Source organism: Serinus canaria, chromosome Z (genome assembly GCF_022539315.1).
Source record: "Serinus canaria isolate serCan28SL12 chromosome Z, serCan2020, whole genome shotgun sequence".
Classification (NCBI taxonomy): Eukaryota; Metazoa; Chordata; class Aves; order Passeriformes; family Fringillidae; genus Serinus; species Serinus canaria.
In genome coordinates this window covers 63,401,208-63,424,177 of record NC_066343.1, presented here as the reverse complement: position 1 = coordinate 63,424,177, position 22,970 = coordinate 63,401,208, and the positions used below count along the sequence as shown (strand labels likewise).

The 22,970-nt window shown below is 39.6% G+C and overlaps 1 protein-coding gene across 4 annotated transcripts in view; it reads right to left on the bottom strand.

The window, feature by feature from the left end:
* The window catches only part of LIFR (LIF receptor subunit alpha), an 86,965-nt gene that overhangs the window by 15,234 nt on the left and 48,761 nt on the right, over positions 1-22,970 (bottom strand). For all 4 annotated transcript variants that reach the window (XM_030236778.2, XM_030236777.2, XM_030236776.2 and 1 more), the window contains 12 exons: positions 18,202-18,356; positions 17,382-17,502; positions 14,929-15,071; positions 13,352-13,515; positions 12,386-12,560; positions 11,552-11,818; positions 9,311-9,440; positions 7,349-7,512; positions 5,560-5,705; positions 3,100-3,265; positions 2,877-2,947; positions 2,223-2,436 (listed from right to left, as the gene is read on the bottom strand). In XM_030236778.2, the coding sequence (XP_030092638.1) occupies positions 2,223-2,436; positions 2,877-2,947; positions 3,100-3,265; positions 5,560-5,705; positions 7,349-7,512; positions 9,311-9,440; positions 11,552-11,818; positions 12,386-12,560; positions 13,352-13,515; positions 14,929-15,071; positions 17,382-17,502; positions 18,202-18,283 (1,843 nt within the window). In that variant the 5' untranslated portion in view covers positions 18,284-18,356. The remainder of the gene's footprint in view (positions 1-2,222; positions 2,437-2,876; positions 2,948-3,099; positions 3,266-5,559; positions 5,706-7,348; positions 7,513-9,310; positions 9,441-11,551; positions 11,819-12,385; positions 12,561-13,351; positions 13,516-14,928; positions 15,072-17,381; positions 17,503-18,201; positions 18,357-22,970) is intronic.

The window sequence follows — 22,970 nt, the reverse complement described above, 5'->3', positions numbered from 1 at the left end:
ACTTTCCCCAGAAAAACTACTATGCATCCAGTGAAACTACATTTATGTGATGCTGGAAAAGATCATATTTCTAATAAGGAGACTTTAATTTTTCTATTTACAGAAAAGAGTTATTTCCTGACAGTAATCACATACTGTCTAAAAACCACTTAAATACACCACACTCCACCTTATTTTCTGAGCTAGATGACTAGAAATTCACATGGGCAGTACAGCTCATTTTGGTGTATTTATAGCTGCAACCTAGACTAGAAGAGCAAATAACTACTAGCACTAGAACACTACTGTGGTAGGGGAGCCTGGATCAGCCAGATTATATGCCTGAACTCTCTACAGAGCACTGTTCAAAGAAAGTGACAAATTAATTATGGCAGTGTTATCCTTTGTTTGTGTTTTCAGTTTTCATAAACTCCAGCTTCAGACCCTCTGCTCTCTTATTGACATTAAAAGCACTTACAGACTGCACACAGGAAGAAGCCAGAAAAGATGTCTGGGCAAAAATGTCATCCTGTTCTTTGAATGAGTCATCTTGTATGACTCCAGTCAGTGACTCAATTCCTATACCAACTTGGGAGCAAATCTTTAATGAGTACAAGTTGGGTAACACCAAAGGGAACCTCAGACATCTAAGAGAAATCTATAAATGAATGCAAAGCTCTAGCTGCCATCAGCTCTCCCACACCACAAACCTCTTACAGAGACCTCTTTGACGTCCAGAGCCTGACTCTTTCTCTGCTGAAGGAGAACTATAAAAGCACTTCAAATCAACTGCCCCATATAGTTACTTTTCCCTCCAATGGGCAGACTAAGAATATACTACCAGGTATTAGCATCAATGAGCTGTGCTCAGTTCTGGGCTCCTCAGGACAACAGAGTCATGGAGTTCCTGGCATGGGTCCAGCGGAGGGCAACAAAGATGCTTAAGGCACTGGAGCATCTCTCTTATGAGGACAGGCTGAGGGAGCTGGGCCTGTTCAGCCTCTACAAGAGCCAACTGAGAGGAGAACTCATCAGTGTCTGTCAAAGCCTGCAGGGAGGGGACAGAGGAGGGAACAGGCTCTGTTTCATAGTGCCAAGCAATAGGACAGAAACCGATGCACAGGAACATGAACATGAGGAAGAACTTTCCTGTGCAGTGACCAGGCACTGGGACAGGTTGCCCAGAGAGGTTGTGGAGTCTGCCTTACTGGAGATACCCAAGCACCATCGGGATACAATCCTGTGCTGTGCTCTGGGATGGCCCTGCTTGGATGAGGAGGTTGGACTGTGGGCCCTTCCAACCTGTTCTGTGATTCTTTGTTTTGGAGGAGCACAAGAAACATAGTATTTCACATAGTTTTCCTTTACACAGAAACAAACTTGTTTTTTCATCTCTCTGTGAATCTCAGCCAGAACACATTTCTTCCTATGAGAGATGGCCATGTCTTACCAGAACCTGAGCTGCCAGACAACCAACTGTGACACCTGCTCTCCAGGTACGCAAGGAGAAGCAGACCCATGAATGCTCCTGGCAAACAAGTGGAGACAGGACTTGCTGTGTGAATCTGTCCTCCCTGCAGAGTATCAGCAAGATATGGAGCTAAAGGTTTGGTGCTCAGGGAAGCATGGACTCTCAATAACTACTTTGCAATATTATCTACTCTGCAAGCTCAGTGTTAAGAGCAGAAAATCATTATCTGGCTCAGCTATTTCCCTTTACAAAGCCCTCAGCAAGAGTAGCAGTGTTTTAATTGGGAAGCTAAAGCCCTACCTCCTTTTCAAATACTGGCTCCCTAGCACAAGAATGCCAGCACTTTACTAACCAGTCCAATTAATATTCTCCTACAGAGCTCACAGGCACTGAACGGACAGTTCTCGCCTTAAAAAGCCACACAACACCTCCAAAACTTCTGAATCTCTTTGGCATGTAACACTTCTCAGTGTCTCAACAAGAACACACAGAAATACACTGAGCTCCCTAAATATCAGGGATCCACACCAGTGCTTTTGAAAAGCACAAACAGCTGTAAAGACTGCACATTATCATCTTTATTTTATGTAAAGAACACAATTAACTGGTGAGACACTACTCCAAAAGCAAAGCAGCATTTGTCCCCCCCCACCCAGGAGATTTGCGTGGGGAAATAAACACAAACAAACAAAGCATTATTTTTCAATAAACAAACTCTCCTAGATATTCCCCAAGCTTTGAAGGTGTTTAACTCTCAGCTGGGAGCACTCACCACTTGGAAGTTCCACGCTTGTTATCCTGGAAGGGGGAGATGAGCCCGCATGGTTTCTGGCTACAACGCTAATTACACAGTCACTTTTTCCAAGTTTTATCTCAGTACTGTTTGAGGGTTCAGAGACTACTTTACGCTCCAGTAGTCTCTCTAGCATGTAGCAGGACACTTCATGAGACACTATTTTTCCATGGGTTTCAGAAAGGGATAAGGGCTATGAACAGATGAAGAGTGCATTAGAACCAACATGCGATATAAAGAAGACGACACAGGATAAGATGAATTTAGTGTTCCTGATCTAGTCTGATGATGGTGTAAGATTATAAGGCAAAAAAAGGTAACTCAATGTGACTTTGAGAATTAACATGTAAATTCCTAAGTTTTTAATTTTCAACTCAGATGTATAAAACATTTATTTCTTCATGTGAAATGCTTCTCAAAGTGATGTTTAAATTATAAAACTTTAATAACATTCTTATTTGGGGAAAAATATTTGTCTCAATAGACGGTTCTATAAAAAGTCAAGAAAAGCAGTCTGGTTTATTGACTATAAACTTTACTAATTTATAAATGTTTATATATGTTTATAAATGTATAAAAGTAAATAGTTTTTTGTACAATTACATTACATAATATTTTACATGTTCTATCTACCTTCCAGAAGACTATTAGGCTTTCACCAGAAGGACTTCTCTCTCTCCAGATATCCGGTCCTCTTGCAGGAGCTAAATAAAAAAATAAGAGTGATAGTATTTTGCCCCAGTAGCACAGTAGACAGTTTACCATCTATTGAAAAGTTACGATTTTTTAGATGACTAATTTTAAAATATGTATCTCTACAAGTTCAGTATTTTATCATTAAGTTAGATGAACTTACGGGCTTCTGATGTTGTCTGCTCCACCCCCCTACTCCAGTCACTCCACCTCCAGAAGTGGTCAGCAGACGAGCAGCGCACCCTGAGCTGGTATTTGGTGTCAGGGTGCAATGCATTCAGCTGAGCTGTGTAAGTTGAAGATTTCCGCCCAGGTATGGAGACATTGTGCTGTTCAAAATTTACAGAAATTGACATGATATGTGTATTTTTTCCTCCAAAATTACACTGCTAGTCAACACCTAAAAAAGTGAGGGTTTTTTGTCCCCCAAAAATACTGACACTGTCAAAGCTGCAGTCAACCCCTATGAAAAAATAGTGGGAAAAAAATGTCCCATGCAGTCGCCCTAAATAAAAACTTCAGAGATCCACCAAAATAAAGTTCTATAAAGACAGAAATTGAAGCATACAGTAACGTGCAAAAAGGAGCAGCAACATGGATTATTCTTCTACAGGGTGAGCTCTGCACACAACAGCAGGTGATTGTTTCCCATCTATCCCATTCAGTCCATCTCTCTCCCATATGCATCAAAACTGCTCACATGGGGCGGTCCAGAATTCTGGTGTTCAGAACCCACACTCCCACTGAACACATGCACATCAGACTGTGGGGACAAAGGTCTTTTTCCTATGAGACATGTACAGAAGTTCACTAAAGACAGTCTGCTTGAGCAGGATGTTTATCATGCAGTCTGCTGCCTTCATTTTTCCTTCAGAAGACATTATCCAGGTCCTACCCAGGTGATCTCAGTTCACAGCTTTTATGACAGGTCTAGTCTTTCCTATTATTCTTAAAGTGGTGTGAGTCTAGAGAGCATTTCAATTTCCCAATTCTTTAAAGAAATCCCAAGCCCAGGAATATTTTTTACTGAATCTAATTATCCCACATGTGCATCACAGCTGCCAAAAACTGGACTCCAAGTGACTTTAAGATGCAACTAATTGTGCATTTCTAAAGCCAAATGACAATTTGAAAAATAATAGAAAAGCCAAATAACAACTTGAAATATACTAGAAAAGCCAACAATCTCTCATGCGGATGGAAATGCTTCTGAAAACATCCTCAAAATGCCATGTAAAACCCCATTGCAATTTCACAGCTACTTTTGTGACAAGGAACTTCTGGAGTTTTTTTATTAAGTAACCAGCAACCATAAAACAAAGCTATAAAAGCTTCTGCCAAGCTGTTTGCTGCATACAAAATATCTGTGGGTGAGGACTCTGATACAGGTAAAGGGAATTAAACTGCTGTGGAAGTGTAAGTCCTGATCCTTTTCCACTATCCCAGATGATTGATGCAGCAGCAGAGTTCACAAATGAGTCCATGCCTCAGGTTTTGAGCTGCAAATTCCAAAAATATCTGAGTTCCTTTTGCAGTACCTAATCTCTGGTATTACTTAACACATGTTATTACACAAAAAATATAAAAGCTTAAGGCTTCTGCATCTATTAAGTGCTCTGAAAGTATTTTAAAAATATACTTAGAGAGCATGCACCCTCTTATTTTGGAGGCATGCACATAATGATTATCTTCAGTCTTAGCTGCATCATTTCTGTGGTTTGATTTACGATATTCAAGGCTGTGGTCAACAGCTGCGCCCAGCTAGCATCTAAGTGCAGAGGCTAAGAGAATATTGCTAAAAATCAAACAAGCATTGCAAAAAGAAGCCTCCGAGGTTAATGTGCTCACATTAAAAATTCAGGCTCTGTGCACCAAGACCTATTTGAGAATTCACTATGTGCCTACTTGAAATGATCAGACATATGTGCACACAAAGAAACTGGGGGTAAACCTCAGGCCAGCTGAAAACACACTTCTCATTAGGCTTCTCCAATGAGACAGGTCCCCCACACTAACTTCATGCTGCAGAAATTATTCCAGGTAAACTGGAGTTTAGCTACTGCTACATCCCATGAGAGAATCTTTCCCTAACCTGCCTATGCATCACTGACATACGAGCATGTTTAGCAGCTGCTGATAGCAAACAAATGAACTGTTCTCTGAGGGGAAAAAAATAAAGGGAGAAATTCAACTGCAGACTTCAAGACCTGAAACAGCCGGTGTGGAAGTCTGCAGGGCAGCAATGCATCCTGGAACAAGAGTGTGTTAATAGACCTTGCACCAGGAAGGACAAAGCACATGGACTGTTACCTAAAAGATCAGCATAAAGCACTTTTCAGGTACCAAGTAATGTGGTGCATAATTTGGCGTTTCTCTAGTGTTCAAAACAAAAAAAAACCCAACCAATCAACCAAAACAGGCAATAGCAGAGATGAGCAGGAATTTTTCTTACTTTAGTAAATCAACTTCTACTCATTACTACATTAATGATTTAATAAGACCATCAGAATGAAGCTCTTAGTGAGAAATAAATTTGAAATGTGATTAGTTCAGTGAAAAAGTTTAGCATTTGATCAAAAGCAAAAAAGCATTTGTTTAGCATTTGTTTAAAAGCAATTCTTACCAGTTTTCTCTCAGAGTGACTACTGCTAATTTCAATTTGACACAGAAGCCTGGTCTCAGCAAAGCTGCCATTTATAAACCAACGCAGTTGGATGCTTGTAGAGTTGCTCCCAGTAACAGTCAACTTTTCTGGGGCTTTTGGATGAACTTAAAATATAAAGAAAAAACCTTCAGTAACAAGAAAAAATCCCATTTACTATAGTTTAGAAAAATCTTATTTCAGAAGATCAGAGAGACTCAGAAGGATAAGTGTTTCAGTCAGCAACTGGGAAAACTGGTGCTGTGAAAGCACCTGCAAGCACTCTCATTCCTGACTATCTTCTCAGCTATCAAATATGGAAGCAGATTTACTTAAGACCGATTGTATTGCACAGATAATAGGGAGTTGAGACACAGAAAAACATTTTTCCTCCTAACTGATTTTATCAAAAGAGTGAAACACCAGCTATTTCACGTGACTACAGGTGATGGATGAAGTTTACTGAACTTTGCTCAACTTCTATGAACTTTTTAAATTAGTACTTAAAATCTGCAGACCAGGACAAAGGAGGATTCCTAAATGACCCCACCCCAAAATTCCCTTAATAAAGTTTTTCAGCAATATTCAGCACTAACATTCACAGCTATCAGAGAAAAAAAAATATCTACTGTTGGATTTGGTCCAAATACCATAAGGAAATATGTACTGTGCTTTGGGAATTAACTGGACAGTGCAGGAAAGAAAGAAAAGGAAACAAATAGGAAACAGCAGCATATCACCTGGGTGTGAAACAGCCCAGGTAATGATTAACATAAACAAATTATGCTTTTCTCAACTCTGTCAATTCACTCTGACAATTCTAATCTCAGGCTAGTTGAACTGGGATCTGGACAAAAAAATGTACTATTCTCATATTTAATTCAGTTTCTTGGAGAACAACAGAATACTGTAACCAGTAGGAATCCCTGAAATCTCAGCTGTGCCTGTGGAGGAGAAAAGGGTGGTGAAGGCAGCACTACAGAGGTGGTCATCTTCCTTTCCTTTTTTAAACTAAAGGTCTAAATGAGAGAAGTTACTTCTTTCTCCAAACCCTGACGACAGATGATCAAGGCTATTACCAATAGGACACAATAGTCCTGATATTTCCTTCTTTCTTTTCATGTTATTTTTTATTTTATGCTCCAAATCCTGCTGCTGTAAAACTGTGTAATATTTTGTCGTATAAGCAGACACTGAAATACAGGGCAATTTACATACAGGTTTATAAACTGACAGCTAAATTTCAATTGTTGATGTGTAATAGAATATGAAACAAAACATAAACTTGCTCAGAGAAGCCATGGATGCTCCATCCCTGGAAGTGCTCAAGGCAAGGCTGGATAGGGCAACCTGAGCAACCTGATCCAGTGTGTGGCATCCCTGTCCATGGCAGGAAGTGGGGCATGGGGAGTTTGTGTGCTGTGCTGGAACTAAATGATTCTTAAGGTCCCTTCCAACCCCAGCCACTCTGGGATTCCATGATAAACAGCAGCTGTCCAATTATTAGATCACATATTAGAATTTATCATACAGCAGTCTGTCCAACTGGGCAGCACTGCTGTTGGCATCTCCCTGTACAGCTCATCTTTGCCTCATGACATGCCCTGAGTTGTTTTCAAATTATTCAAGTTCAAATTATTGAATATGGTAATAATCTAGTGACAATTAAGGAAAATAATGAAAAGTGTACCATGACAGAGCTCTTCATACCCAAAATTAACAAACAGCATGTAGGAAATATATTTTTCCCTTTGTAAGCCATAAGTCTTACCTCTTTGAGTTATATCAACCAAAAGAGATGACTGTGCTTGTCCGATAGGATTGGAGACACCTAATATGAAATCATAGGTTTTTTGATCAGGCAGTACTGGAAAGCCACAAACATGGTCTCTGCTCACTTCATTGACTTCGCATGAAACATTTTTACCAGATGTTCTGTAAAGTAAAGAGAGGAGGGAAAAGCTTAGTTTTTGAGTAAGTTAATTCCTGGTAACAATCACAAGTGTAGACTGAAAACATGGTACAGAATGATGGGTTCAGTTCACACGGCTTACAGAATGATTTGATTGCAGAGGCATATCTAACACCACAACGCAGGTTAAAGTGGCGTCAGTCATGACTTGCCCTGTTCTCATGTGAAACTCTCCTCTTCCACTAGCATAACATTTCCATTCTCTCACTTCTCAAAAGCCTGGAAAACAGGTAGGTCCTGTAAAACCACCTTACAAGTCACAGCTAAGATTCCAATTTAATGTATCTTTGTTCAGATCAGCATACATTTGCATTTAAAGAATTTTCTTAATTGCTTTGTGAACTAGTGAGATGCTACACACATTGTCTTTCTATAAGCCCTGTCAAATATGAACTCAGGTTTGTTACCTGGAATACATCCACTAGTCCCGGCTGTCTTTTAATTAAAAGCAGGAGAGGCAGTCTGATAACAAGAACAGTGGTGCATCTTTAGCATTAAAAACCTAAATTGTGTATCTGTACATATGTACATGTATCTGTTTTAATTACAATTTGTGTAAGCCTCTCATTCAGTAGCACAAATTTAACTAACTTATTCTTTCAGGCATTTTTACTGTGTTCTAGCTGAGCTCTGAGCTCCCTCCATACTGCACTCTATAGTTCAGCATGGGCTGACAACAAGGATCAGGGTATTTATCCTGAAATGCATCATATTAATCTCACAAATTTTGGCTGAGCAAAACAAGACTGGACAACGTTATTACTTATAAGATGAATATGGGCAATGACTGCAGCTCCTTTCCTGTGAATATCTGCCCTGTTTTGACCACCTCTTTGCACCCTGCCCAGTGGCTTTTTTAGCACTGGCACTCTAGATGACATCTCTGACTGTAACTCAAACTTCATTGCCTCCAGGGTACTTCTGAGCCACCATGAGACTCCATTTCTCATCATTTTGTGTGACTCAGGCCTGTCGTGGCTTCTTTCCCTGACTGCTCTTTTGGAATGACACAAGAGCCTCCTCTCACCATGGGAGTTTTGCTAACTCCTCACTAACTTCTAATCACAACCACCAAGGAAGTGGTAGCACTTTGCAAGTACTATTTCAATATTTCTTCTTTTTTAAGGCTTTGCATGGCTTGGCCTCAAAGACTATGTAGTAGGACACTAGTTGACTGCTTCCCGTGGGTGAAACCAGTGTTATGGTTTCACAACCACCAGTTTGTCCTTTTCAATGTTTTAACATTTACTCTGCTTGGTCTAATTCTTAACGGCAGGAGGCTAACTGCTATTTTCCCCAGTGGCATTTGGGAAATGCCCCACGACCTGTCTTGCAATTATTTCTCAGTGAACTTCTGTCATCCCGCTTAGCAGAAGCTCAGTAAATGTCTGAAATGACCTGACCCAGGTTTCAAATAAAAAAATTAAAACTTAGTGACTGCCTCCTACTATCTCCCAGTATTTTCTTACTGGTCTTGTTCTACATGTTGGTAGCAGCCTGATACACTAAGCCCTTTATCTGATTGTGGATTCATAGTGGTATAAACCTTAGGGAAAGTTATCCTTAATTCCCACTGGAATTTTGCATGGCTAGACCCGGGTTTTCCAAATTTAGTTTAGGTACAGCTTGCTGAATCTCTTGGAAAATACTTTAGGCTCTAAGCAATCACATTTAAATAAGTATGGTGCAGTAAGTCCCAGGCAGCAATGGAGGTATTCCAATTGTATCCTTTTTACTCCTTGTAGTGCTGATAAATTTTACCTTTCAAATAAACTGTACTTTGTTCTTCGTTCTCCATAAAGTCCACTGGGCCTGCCTGGTTCCCAGGTGCATTTTATTATCAAAAAGTTGGGTGTTTCACAGCTGAGGTTTTGGGGAATATCAGGAGCATCTGCAGCATGAAAGGAAACCAAAACCATTAGCTGACATTTTGCCATCCTAGTGTGACATTTGGGTTACTGGCTTCCTGAAAGCATTGCTCTTTTGTTTTGCTGGGTCTAGATTGCATGCTTCAAAAATACATGGCAATGGCTACACTCCAACCACAGAAGTAATATGCTTAAAAAAATGACAATAAAATAGATGGATAATTATCAGCCCCATCTGACTAACACTTGACTCTAGAATTCTAAGTGGGTGGGTAATCTGGCAAATCTCATGCAAACATGTTCACAAGCTCCAGGCTTTGACCTGGAAGTGTTTCACTGAAACTCTGCCAAGAGTTTTCTGAAATTCTGAGCATCAGTTCAGCTGCTGAGCAATGCAGGAATGCTGTTGGCTGTGCGTCACATTTTCTAACACGCCAGCCCCACCACTGCTTTGAATTCTCCAAGCAAGTCGTGTCAAGAAAATAAGTCCCTTTAGCGTGAATTCCAAACTGAATTTGAAAATTAAAGCAAGCTCTGAATGGCTCATCCTCCTCACCACAGCTTTGGAAGTGTCCATCTTTTCCTTTTAAGTCTTGTTCTTTGTGTCCATACTAGAGCAGCACGGAGTGCCTTGTTGGAAAAGATGGGCAGTACTCCCAACAGAGAGGGTAACCATGCAAATGTGAGACTAGGCAGAGCACTTATTTCAGGTCTTGTACACTTGAGATGTATGAAACGGAAAAAGTGTATGCTAAAGGTAGAGCAACAATATCCACATAGAGATATATCCCCTTCTCTGTGCCCTAGAGAAGGGGAGTTAACACACAAGGCAACAGCGGCAGACTTAGCTCAGATTATGAGCAGTGAGCCAGAAAAGAACATCTGTTTTGCTAGACCTTGGCTTAACCAAAACGTTGAGTATACGTATTTACTTCCTTCACCTTTTCTTCCCCTCACCAGCAAGAGGACCATAACAAGACCTCTCCCAGCTAAGCAGGTACTACAAAAAGAAACACCAATAAGAAAAAGACTTGGTATCCCAACTAAAAAAAACAAAAAGTTAAGGAAATCCTATGGGATTGTCACAGCTTTCATTCTTGATCTATACCTGGAAGATTTTCCCACAAAAGCAAATTCACACAAATAGCGTAAAAATGGTATATCACTGAGAAGTAATAAAAGGCTAATTCTGTTTTGCATTTCCTAGTGAACCCTTAACAGACCAAGTCAATGACAGGATGCACAGGCTGGTGATTGGAACACATTTTCAAAATGATTCTGTTTTCCCCTGTCCTTTTCCTCAACCCAAGGACCTTAAGTTCAAAGGCAGGCATTTGTAATAGGGAATGAGATTCTAATGAGCAGCTATTGGAAGATAACTCTCAAATTCCATGTGAGGAAAAAACATAAAAAGCTTTAAAGTGATCAATTATGGGGAAGAAGAATCAGGTACATTAAGTCATTTGTTTTAATAGGTATCTGTTTCTGAACATATGTCTGAGCCTTGCATGGCTACACAGAGAAGATACACAGTGAGTCAGGATCTTTAAAGAAAACACTAAAAGGATGTTTTAGAAGATTGACCAGGAAATCGTCCTTAGTTTCCTTTGCTGTAGTTAGCTCCCAAGGAGCTTCTGCCCTGGATGAGCATTCTGTTGTTGCTGCAAGTTTAACTGTTGTCTTCACTTGACTGATTGGTAAATGAATGTTAGCACTTACAATTTGTTCTTACTCTCACCTAGTCACGGACTATACTAGAACAGACATAAACCTAAACTGATAGGGATTGGTAGAGACAGGGGTTGAATATTCATATGGCAATAAAATACTTGGCATTCCAGATCATGAAAAAGTACCTTAGACCAAGAGACCAATGAGAAAAGAACTAGGGCAGGTTCTAAAGACAGCTTACATGGGTACCTTCTCATCCTTTCATACTTGGTGTCTCCTCCATGAGCCAATCTTTCCACAGTGAAATCAAACAAGTACAATCCCCAATTCAACTTCATAACAAAACTTCAAAACTTTTTTCCCCAGGACAGAAAAAATACACAATAGTATTTTTTTCCTAGCAGAACCATAAGAGTCTCAAAACTATTTTGATTTTCCAAAGGTAAGTAATCATGATACATACATCCTACAAACACGACACTTCCTTCCAACCCATTTTCGAGTCTGCACACTACATTTGTTCCGCTGGTATTTGAAACACTGGCATTTAGCACTCTGATGGCATGGCTTCGGCGGCTCAGTTGCATCATTGTATAGGATTTTGATCCATAAGTCATATTCGTTATGCGTTGATCTTCTTCGTGGACACAACAAAACATCAAATCTGAACCTACTGCCACCACAGGGTCCAGAGGAAACACTCCACTTCCACCAGGCTCAGTATCTTTTCCTAGCAGTTAAGGAAGAAAAACAACAACAAAAAAAAAAAAAAACAAGAAACCTCACATGAACGATTTGCTATAAACACAGTGATGATCAGCTAAAATGTAACTGAGGAGCACTCCAATGCACGGAAATAAATATTTGCTAGGTTTCATTAACCTAGAGCCTTGTGACATGCCCTGATTCCTCCATCTTGTCTCCATAACCCCCCTGTACCAAAACCCCAAAATCTGTGATTTACCCTATAGTTATGTCTTCCCTTCCCCATTCACACCCGAGTGATTCTCACAGGTTTCATCTCCTCATACACAGGTGGCACATCCCTAGATGGATCAAAATCAAGCCACCAAGTGCTTCTCGCAACATTCCAAGACTCCCGAGCCCCCCAAGGGTTCTCTCGGTAGCTCTGGACATCAGGAGTGATGTGCTGAGTTCCCACAGTGATTGCGTTATTTCTCTAATCAAAACAGTCTCAAAGGCAGCAGCCCATCACCACCTAATGCTCCTCCTCTGACCTTGGCTTAATTCTTATAAAGAAATAAAAGTCCATGTGGTTGCAAGGGAACAAACATACCAGGGATCACTTCTGCTGGGCTCCAGTCACTCCAATCCTTGGGACCAACGAACTGTGTTGCATTAATGTAACAGCGAATCTTCACATAGTGTGATGTGCACTCCAAAGGCATATCTGATGTCCAGTTCCAAGAAAGAATGACATCTTCATGAGTCAGTTTTGAGTAGTAACTAACCTGCAAAGGTTTTGCACCAAGAAATCAACCAAGACAGAGCTTATGAACACCTGTTAATAATGACATATAAACTCCCAAGTGTCAACAGAATGGCAAATTAGGTGAAGTAAATAATAAAATCCTCTTTGATTATTGGAGTGTTCTACCTAACTTTTATGAATTTACCTGGATGCAAGTCTTACTTGCTAAACAGCCCAACAGCTAGGTAGACTGTCAGCCAGAAATACCAGAGGGCAGACAATTGAGGGAGAGCAGGAAGATTCCGAAGCATATAAAGAGGTATCCTGCACTCTGGGAATCTCACAGGCAGCGAAATGTTCCAACTTCTCTAAAATAAAACTCTTCTAATATTAGTCCTAGGCTGCACATTTCATCTTTTCGTCATTATTAAAATTTATAGCACAGAGTCACAAACTGGCCTGGAAGAACTCTGGTTACAAAAAAAGAAAAAAGCAAGCTGAGCATTCAGAGACAACCAAGACTGGAGACACTATTGGAGATATAGAGACAATGGTGTAAAGTATCTGTCAAATTCATAAATAAGTTATAATTCCAAAGTCCCTGTACCAGAAAAAAAAAAATGGTGTGACTAACTACCAACAGTACAGTAGCCAGTGCTCCCATAACTGTGAAATTGAACAAGAAGTTACCTGCCAGAAGCATAATTACATTCAGGTCCTGCAAAGCTCTACTATCTTCATCATTCCCAGTTTTGTTCAAGTGACCTCTCAGAACATTACAAAAGACAAAAACTGTACATATATTTTTCATAAAAGAGGAAAGGGACTTACTTGTTTGACTACTTCCATAGCTTCTTTCCGAAGTATCTGAATCTGCCAAAGGGCATCCAGTCCATATGGGAAGACCGATCCATTATCACTCCACTTCAGATTTAATGTGGAAGTTGGAAAGTCAGGCATTAAACTAAGAATGTGTGGAGTGACAGGAACAAAGGCTTAAAAAGAGGCAGGGGGGAGAAAAAAAAACCCCACATTGAGGTCATTAGTCAGCAGCACCAGCCCTACAGGTCTACAGCCCCATCCCTGTGCTCTGAACTGGCTAGCAGCCATTCAAACATGTAAATCAACCTCTGTAATTAGAACAAGGCTCTGTGGCTACTTGAGTGTGAGAGTTCTCAGGAAAGCACAGGTACTGATGAATCATCAGGCAGCATTTTCTTTAAAACCTCAGCATGTAGATGGGCGAGTAACTGACTGTGAATATGATTCTTAACACTGCATAGTAGGGAAGATATCCCATCTTTCCCAAACTTCTTTCAATACCACAGTGATAAAGGAAATATGGTGGCAGTGTTTGAAGTGTGCATGAGAACACTTTTAGGGAGAATGGCAGAAAAAAAATCCTCAGAAGTAGTATATTTTGGAGACCAGCAAGGAAGTGGGGACTTGCAACAAAAGGGAGAGTGGCAAGGAAGGAGACCAGAATCACAGGATAGAAGAAGGTCACACAAGGTTCTGAAGATCACAGGAAAAGTGATTTTAAGCTACAACAAGTATTAAGGGTGTGAGATCCTGATGGGGACAGGACAGGGAGATTAAACAGAAGCATCTCTTCTAGAAATGTGTTGTGGTAAAGCAACAGGTTGAGAAACAGGGAAGAACCTTGGCAATACAAGGGTTATAACAGTTCATTGGTCTGGTGCAAGCCAAAATATTTTAAAAATATGTGTGATACATCCAGCTTCAGTCCTGACCAAGGATCTGAGAGTCTGTGAAGTGTTCAGCACAATCAATACACTGCCCACGATAACCTGTGATGAACTGAGAGATGTTGACCATGATCATGTTGACCAAATATTTTTGAATTGCATTTTGTATAACTTCTTGACTGGAAACAGAGCCATGGATAAGAAGTGTTACTGACATTAGAATTTAACTACACTGGAGAAGTAAGGAGGCAAACCAAAGGCAAAAACTAGACCAAGCATGGCAGACTGAGTCACTGCCATTTTCTGTTTACAACTTCCTTCTTTGCCTGGAAGGAAGCAGGAAAAAGTCTAATTTACTTATGTATGTAGTTTAGGAATTTGTTTACAAATGCTTCCTAATTTATAACTAGGATTAAAAAGGGAAAAGAGTGTGGGATATAACATTGTTGTATTTTGTTTTTCTCCTCACATTCTGCCCTTGATTTTTTCTGCTATGAACAATGGGTAAGAGAAGTATTCTTTCTCTTGAAGGGTTAGAGAAAACAATCTATAAAAATATATGGAAGCTTTTCATGGAGTCAGAATATCAACATTCTACATACAGGAACGCTGCAAAAGAAACCTGCAAGCATACACATCTGAAAAGTTGTTAAACATAGCATAAAGGCCTTAGGCACACACATATGACCTGATACTTACAGATGTCTTTCTGGTGAATTACAAATTCTCTGGTAGCAAAAGCAGTTCCAGAGCTTTTGATTGTCACTGTAATGGAGCTCTCTGGGATTGGAATCTCAACCCTTCTCTCCTTAGTTTTAAAACACACTTGAGGGGTAAGGTCACTAAAAAGACAGGATTAAGCAGTTATTTCAGCTGATAGGAAGCTAAGGCAAGTTAATTCCTACTCTTGCAAACTAATAAAACGTGAATTCTCTGAAATAAACAGAAAACTCCATACTGAGTTTGTGAAAGACTTGCTTGGGCTTTGGTTAATATCAGGCATTCCCTCATCTTTCAAGTCACTTTTGTCATAGTGGTGGGTTGTGCAGTGGCTGCATAATGCAACCAACTAGTTGTTAAGAGGACACTTTAAAGTGAAGACCTTGCTTTTTAACCAAAATTATAGAATCACAGAATCACTAAGTTTGCAAAAAACCTTTAAGGTCATCAAATGCAACTGTTAACCTAGCACAAGCACTATGTTCACCATTCAAACACGTTCTTAAGTACCATATCAACATGCTTTTTAACACTTGCACCAATTATTTGGGAACTCTGTTCCAACGCTTGTTTTCACAATGCTTTTTGTGAAAAAAAATTTCTTAGTATCTAATTAAACTTGAGACCAACAAAAGACATGTTTCTGAAAACTAGTCACCATGAATCAACATTTCAAAATAAGGAAAACAAAAAACCCCAAACCAAACCTAAGAGCATCGTCCCCTCCCTTTGTGTTTCCTGACTCACTCTCCCTCCATTTCTTTTCAACCCCTGTGCCCTCACATGGGTTGAAAGAGAAGAATTACCACCCATGTCCACATCTTAGAAAAAATGTTTTAGCTCCCTTCTGCTGCTCAGCTCACAGGGAAAGATCAGAGAGCAGGGCAGAGAATTCCTAAGATCCCAGGTGAAAATGTAGCCTGTGCTTAATGTTTGTGCAGTGCTCAGCACAATGTGATCTGGCTTTTGTCTTGAAGATGTAGATATATACAGGAAACAATAATGGATGGGTCAAGTCCCTTCGCTCATTATTACTGAAATGCAACTAGAAAGGCAGAAAGTTTGGAAAAATCCAGACCTTCCTCTTGGGGGAATGATGGCAGGAAGGAAAGCAGAGAGAACAATGCCAGACTTCCTGCTGAGGGACTGTTACTCACTTATGAACTGGAACAGGACCCTGGAGCTCCCATCAGCTGGAGTCAAGAGCTTGGGTTAAACTCTTAAGATTCACACAAGATTCTGGGCTAGCAAAGGCCAGCTGAGACTTGAGTGCTTAGAAAGGCTGTTCCTCTTCAGTACTGAGATATTATTAGAGGATGTTTGGGCAACTGAAAAACAGAACCTCTTTCCCTCAGGGATAACTGCACCAAGCTCATCTCAGGCTTTCTGCTTCAGGGACCCCAGCCTGTCCTGCTTTGCCAAGGAGAAACACCAGCAATTACATGATTGTTCCTGTTCAGAGAGCAGTACCTCATGAACTCTGCACTTCTGAACTCTGGCCACAGAGTCATATATATGTTTTTTAAATAGAAATGATAGCTGGCAATGCAGCCGGAATAATGAGACACAGAAAATCAAGCATGTAGGTGGACTATGTGCAGCCAAGCCCTGGGACCCCAAGGAAAAGTCTGGGCTGCCTGCAGAATTTACAGAAAAAAAAAAAAAAAAAAAAAAAAAAAAAAAAAAAAAAAAAAAAAAAAAAAAAGACAGTACAAATGTCTGGATTGGGGGCAGGATCAAGATGCAGAATGGATTTGAACTCATCCCTAGCACATGATAAGTATTTGGCAGACCCGCAGCATGGGGAATTGAACATGTAGTTCTCATTAGTGAAAAAACACACAGAAGATTTAAATTTTTATAAACTTTTCTAAAAATTCTCAACTTACAGTCACCTCAGAAAAGCTGCTTCAATTTTGTAAAATATTTTAATGTTTCTTTTAATACAGCTTAAAATTTATAAAAGTTCTAAGGCAGTCACTGAGAGATTGTTCATGTTTTTTTACACAAAATCCACGTGAATCTCAACACTTGTGTCATATATTCTACTGCTTTGGCCCACAACATCAGGATTCACTGCTTCCAAATCTCATTTCCTTTTGGACTGAACCTGTTTTGATGATATCCCTCATGAAAACTCTGAGCAAGGAATAGGCAGATGCACAGAGAAGTCTGAGTAAATAAGAGCATCTTCCAGTCCTTTGAAAACAGCAAGCAGATTTTGGCAGGCAAATTATTAGCACTGAACAGTCTTGCCAGAAACCCTGCCATTGCCTGAGTTGACAGGGCCTAGGGGAAGCACCACCCAAGGAAAACTGGTGGGGAGATGTTGGGAAACAACAGCATCACAATTTCCATGGGCAGTGACTGAGGAAAAACTGTACCTTCATCACAATTTGGTATTTTTTAACCAGGTATTCGGAGGGACTTACTTGGTAGTGTAGCAAAAGTCAGTTTGTCCATGTTTTCCTCTAGAAGAGACATCCCAAGTACAGAGCATTTTATGTAAATTGTGCGTTACACATTTCAGATTCTGGGGGTCCCCTGGAGAGCCTGAAATAATATCAAAAATGTAGTAAAAAACTGCAGGTCAGAAATGAGCAACTGTGAAACAACTGCTATATTTCACATCTGTAACCATTCTTCTTAAATTTTTATTGCTTGCATGTCTAGCCAGTATTTTAAAACTGTTGAATGATTTGTGTGCCTGATTAGACAGCCACAGACTCAGAGACTTGAAGAGGTACCTGAGATCTGGATTTACACTCATGTGTATAACAGAGGCAGCTGCCTCTTTCCACAATACCCGTTCCTTGCCTAGCCTAATAAGCAGGCTTTGGGCCAATGGCAAAACCACAAGCTTTGATTTTAACATAATGAGTTTTTTGCTCTCCTTCATGTCATACATGGAGGGCAATTAATGACAGAAGGACAGTTAATGATAATGTGTGAAATGGTTGAAGAGAGTCAACATATACAGCAAAAAGGTTTCAATGCAGACATTTACACCAATGCATATGCAGACTATCAGTGGTACTATGGAGAATTTAACACCCAGTTTTGCACTGGTTTCCAAGAGGCTGCTGGGTGCAAAGCAGAGACCAGGCCTGGCACTGCCTCCATTCCTGGGATGGTGTAGGGCCACAGAGGTGATGGGTTTTGAACACACATATAGTAGGAAAGCAATGCAATTACAAGGTACAGAAGCTACTGAGAAAAAGGAGTTAGTGAATTACATTGCAATAAACTTACCTATCTCTTGGCTATACATTAAGCTTCTTAAGCATAAAACAGCTAGTGCTAAAAGGCAGCGGAGGCTTGAGTTCTTCCACATTCTTCTACTGTTTGTTTTAAGAACAGCAGCTTTAATCAGGAGTAAACGTCATCTTCCAACAAGCTGGTCAGTTCTAAAATTAAATACAGAAATAAAACAAAAAAAAGACCAAAGTTTTAAATTCTGACCTGGTATGCCACAAATGCCACTTTTTGTTCCATATACTTTTCTTCCTCAGTAATGTTCCCAGGCATAGCAATTCCTTTTCCTTCATCTGTTACAACAACTTTGTTACAACAACTTCTAGATTCATGCATTTTCTCTAAGACATTTCCTCAAGAATCACAGACATATAAAACTCTACAATTAGGTACATGGCAGAGTATTCTCCTAGGATAAGCCTCTTCATCTTAGATGAAATGCCATATCTACAAAGGATATTGTATGCCGTGAATGGAAACGTCCTCTGATTAATTTATGCACTTAAGACCAAACACACTTAAGACCTTCCTCTGCTCAATTTTCAAAAAGCTTTTTGAAAGAAGCTTTCTTTTTTCCTCTGCTCCACTTTTTGTTTTCTTCTTTCCTCTGCTCAGTTTTCAAAAAGCTGTGATTCAAAGGTATGGGATTCCCGAGACACTGCAGAACCAGATCTGGTCACCCAGGATCACTGGTTCAATCCAGTGTTAACTAACAACCCCTGGAGGAAAAATAATGGAGGAAAAAAGTGAGCCATTTCTTGATCAAAAAATACTTCTTGCTGTAACTACTGACCTTAGAGTAAAAACTTATCTGGAATATTATGTTTAGTGTGTTCATTGAGGATTTAACAAGTTTTTTGTTTTAAAAAGAGAAGGTCAGATGTTCAGCAGGACCCTGTTGAACTCTGTTCCACCCACACATCAACCACTGTCAGATTTTGCTCTCAAAAGGGAAAAATTGCAGGAAAACCTATCTAAAAGCTGAGTCAATACCTGGTGCATGGTTTCCCGGCTACCTGAAATCTGTGAAGACATAAGCACCCTTCCAGATACCATGTAGCCAGAGGTCTTCTCAGCAAACAACAGCAGGAGCTGGGTCATTTTCATGTTAGAATATGACCAAGTCTACCTGTCCTACAGAGCAGCTTTGTTCCCATTTTGTCCAGGATCCTATTTTGAAAGGCTCCTGACCTTGACTCAGAAGCATCTTCCAAAGCCAGAAGAATACCATCAGAATAACAAAATCTGTCTAAAAGTCTCCTTCATTTTAAAACAAACCCCTTTACACTCAAGTTCCCTGCACCACCAGGTCTGTGCTCCCTCATGCCCTGTATTTTCATGGGCTTGGTTTTTTGTTTGGTTGGTTTTTTTTAAGGAATCTTCCCTTAGGGTACAGCTGGAAATGCATGAAATGCTCTTCTGTCTATTACCAATCTGCACAGTGTGAGGAGAAACACAACAGCACTATGCCAAATAATCCAGAGTTGCTCACAAGAGGCCATTTCTCTTCTTTCTCTTGGTCTCTAATAACTAGGTTGAAGGAAAGATCTAGGCAGCACAAGAGATGAGAGAAATGCTATGGTCAAGACCACTGTTACATATGTAGGGGCATCCATAAAGCTTTGTAATTATTTTAATTTCAGCCTGTTCTCAAATCTCTTGAAAACCTCACAAAACACATAATAATTTAAGATACCCTGCCCACAGAGAATGTTTTTCATATATTTCTAATTTGTAATATCCATGCTGTGCAGCTTGTTAAAAGCCAAATCAGGAGCAGAGGTTGACAAATCCAGGAAAAGATGAATCAAGAACCAACCAGCACATAAAATATATCAATCTCTGTGCCAAATTCCCTCTCTGCATTCTGGTATATCTCAGGGTACTCATATTGTATTTCTTCATGTTATTAATGAAAACATGGAATGTTCTCTCCAGGTTTAAACATTGCTCACAAACCTCTAACTTTGTAAAAAGCGTTACGACCACTCAGACAGGCCTGGGAGTAACGTGAATAAAATGACCAATTTCTATTTCAGTCTATGAAGTATATGTAAATTATATCTATTTCTGAGGACTTCTTTAAAGGTTATTTCCAGTCTGCAGAAAAGTTCAAACCCAAAATTTAAAGCTCTATGGCACAATAAATTGACAGTCTATCAGCTGGCAAAGTTAAGGAAAGATTAAAAGGCACTGATGCCACTTGAAGGAGAGAGAACTGAGCAGTGATGTTAATTAATTCTCAAGACTTTCATATTAATCCCAAGTCTCTAAACACATTACCTGTGTAGATACACGCAAAACCCGCTTAGTCTTGTCAGGTTTATGAGGTAGATTCAGCAATTACATTTGTGTGTGTGTGTATTTTAGGAAAATCTGGTTTTTTGCACCTCTTTCAACACGTAGCTCACTGAGTAGTCCTCCTCCTGCAGAAGTTTTAAGAGTAACATCATAGCAGTGCATTACAAGAAATCTTAGTCATACCAAGTTCTCCTAACTCAAGCACAGTTTTAATTTCAGTTTCAGAGTAAGGCACAGAAGTGCACCTCTGTTCTCATGCAGGGTATGATGAGCGTTTTGTAAACCATGATCTTTTGTAACAAAAATAAACTCCCTAGCTCTTATGTTCTTATTCACATATTATAACTTGCTGAAAAGTTGGCAATTAGAAGCCACATGTCACTTAATTAAATGCCATTAGTCAGGAGAAAAGATTCCCATTTATAGGCTTGTTTTAATTAAAAAGTTACAAAATAACTGCAGTACTTTAAAAATAGGAAGTTGACTTTCTTTAGATGAAAGCTGCCTTCCATCAGTTCAAGACTAACTCAAACAAGGCATGGATATTTTTCCTTACCCTGAAAGATATGAAAAGCATATTATCTTCTAGACAGAGGTACTCTAAAAGCAGGGATATTTATTTAGGACAAGAAAGCCCAACATTGTCAGAAGAAGGTAAAACCTTGACCATAGTTGCCTGGAGTGCAACCAGAGCAGTTGTTACTAAATATGTCTTTACACTACAAAATATGTCTCTACACTACACTACCTTGTTTTTAAAAACAGTACGAAGGGTGTAAAGTCCATTGTCTCCACCAGAAAAAGCTACTGGAATTAAACCATTTTTAACAGATGTCCATCTTAAAAAATAACACATCCCATAAAAATATCAATTCTTTGGGCAATATATTCATGTCACTTCACTGGCACTATCATCAGCATTCCAAATGTGCTCCACAACTATCTCTTGGTCCATTTTAAGCACATTACTTTGTCCTATCTCCAGCAGACAAAGAACAGTTTATCCTCTGCCCTGCAGCAACCTCTTACATAGAAGATGACTGATATCAGATCTCCAATAGCACCTCCCTTAAAAACTCCAATTTTTTTCACCATTTCCCAGTCTCAGTTTTCAGATTTCTAATCATTCCTGGTATAAACATTTCTCCGTGAACTAAAGCTGCTATATCTACAGTTTTGAAACATCTCTGCCCTGAGGCCTGAGCATTACCAAGAACAATGAAGGAACTTTCCTAAGGCAAACCTATGTGTTTACACAGCCCATGACATATTTGCTTTCTCCTGCATTCAGACCTTGTTGACTCAATATCAGTGTGTGATCCAGCCTCAGACACTGTACAAAGCTGCCACGTAGCTGTTTATTTAGTACTTCAGACTCCAATCTCATCCTCAAACGGATTGCAAACCTCCTGACTGAGCGTGAGTGTGTTTTCACAGCAAATTCACCTTAAATTCTTTGCCTGAAAAGGTCTTTCACTTTTGAAATTTTAAAATATGGAAAGAGCCATAAATCTATGCTAAAAAAATTGTGGGTGCATACAGAAAGTATTCACATGTAAATTCCTGCCATAATAACAACAGACATGAATGACAGGCTTCAGTGTAAACTGCCCTTCTTTAAGAGCAGCTACTACAAGCAGGATTCCATAATAAGTGTTGGAAGGTACAGCACATGGAAATGCCCTGACTTCTGCCCAGGGCTTTATGTCATGCTGCCCTTGCGCCTGTGCTCAGAAAAAAGAAATTCTGAATTTCTTTTTAAACAGACAAGGTAGCTAAAGAACAGTTAGATTCAGATTCTTAACCTCTGAAGCCATCAGTTGGTGGCCAGTATTTAAAAGAGGTCAATAGTCATCATGGACTTTTAAATGACTTTTAAAAGACATTTTGATGCAGTTGGTGCATCTATGCACTATATCTATCTGTAATGATCAGATAGATCAGAAAGGGAAAAGTACTCCAAGACAATAATGGGAAAAAATGTACGGACAGCTTTGCTTCAAAACCTTGTCAGCTGTAAAAAAGGTAGAAGGTTCTGTGACAGAGTAATGAGGGCAGCTATCACCAGCCTCTTTAGACTTAACCTCTTAAAGGGGAAAGCAGAAAATAACTGGTATGTCTCTTCCTGACTGTATTTTTTATTACTTATTTCTTGGCTTAACTGGCTCTGTGTATCTTTTTTTTTTTTTAGCATAGCTGACCAAATGCTCAATTCTCTTAAAAAAAAAGTATTTTCTCAGTCAGTTGTAACAGACCAGTTCTCTAAGCACAAAAGTTCTTCAAAGCTTTGTTGTACTTTTGAGTTTTCTGGTCTCTGAATATATTTCATGTCAAGTGCTTGGAAACCACTTTAAAAACAAACAAACACAACAGCTAAAGAAAAAAAAAAATCGATAATCTTTCCAGCCTGCTTTCTGCCTGCAGCCTGATCTGACAGTCACAAGCCTCCAGATACATTTTTTTAA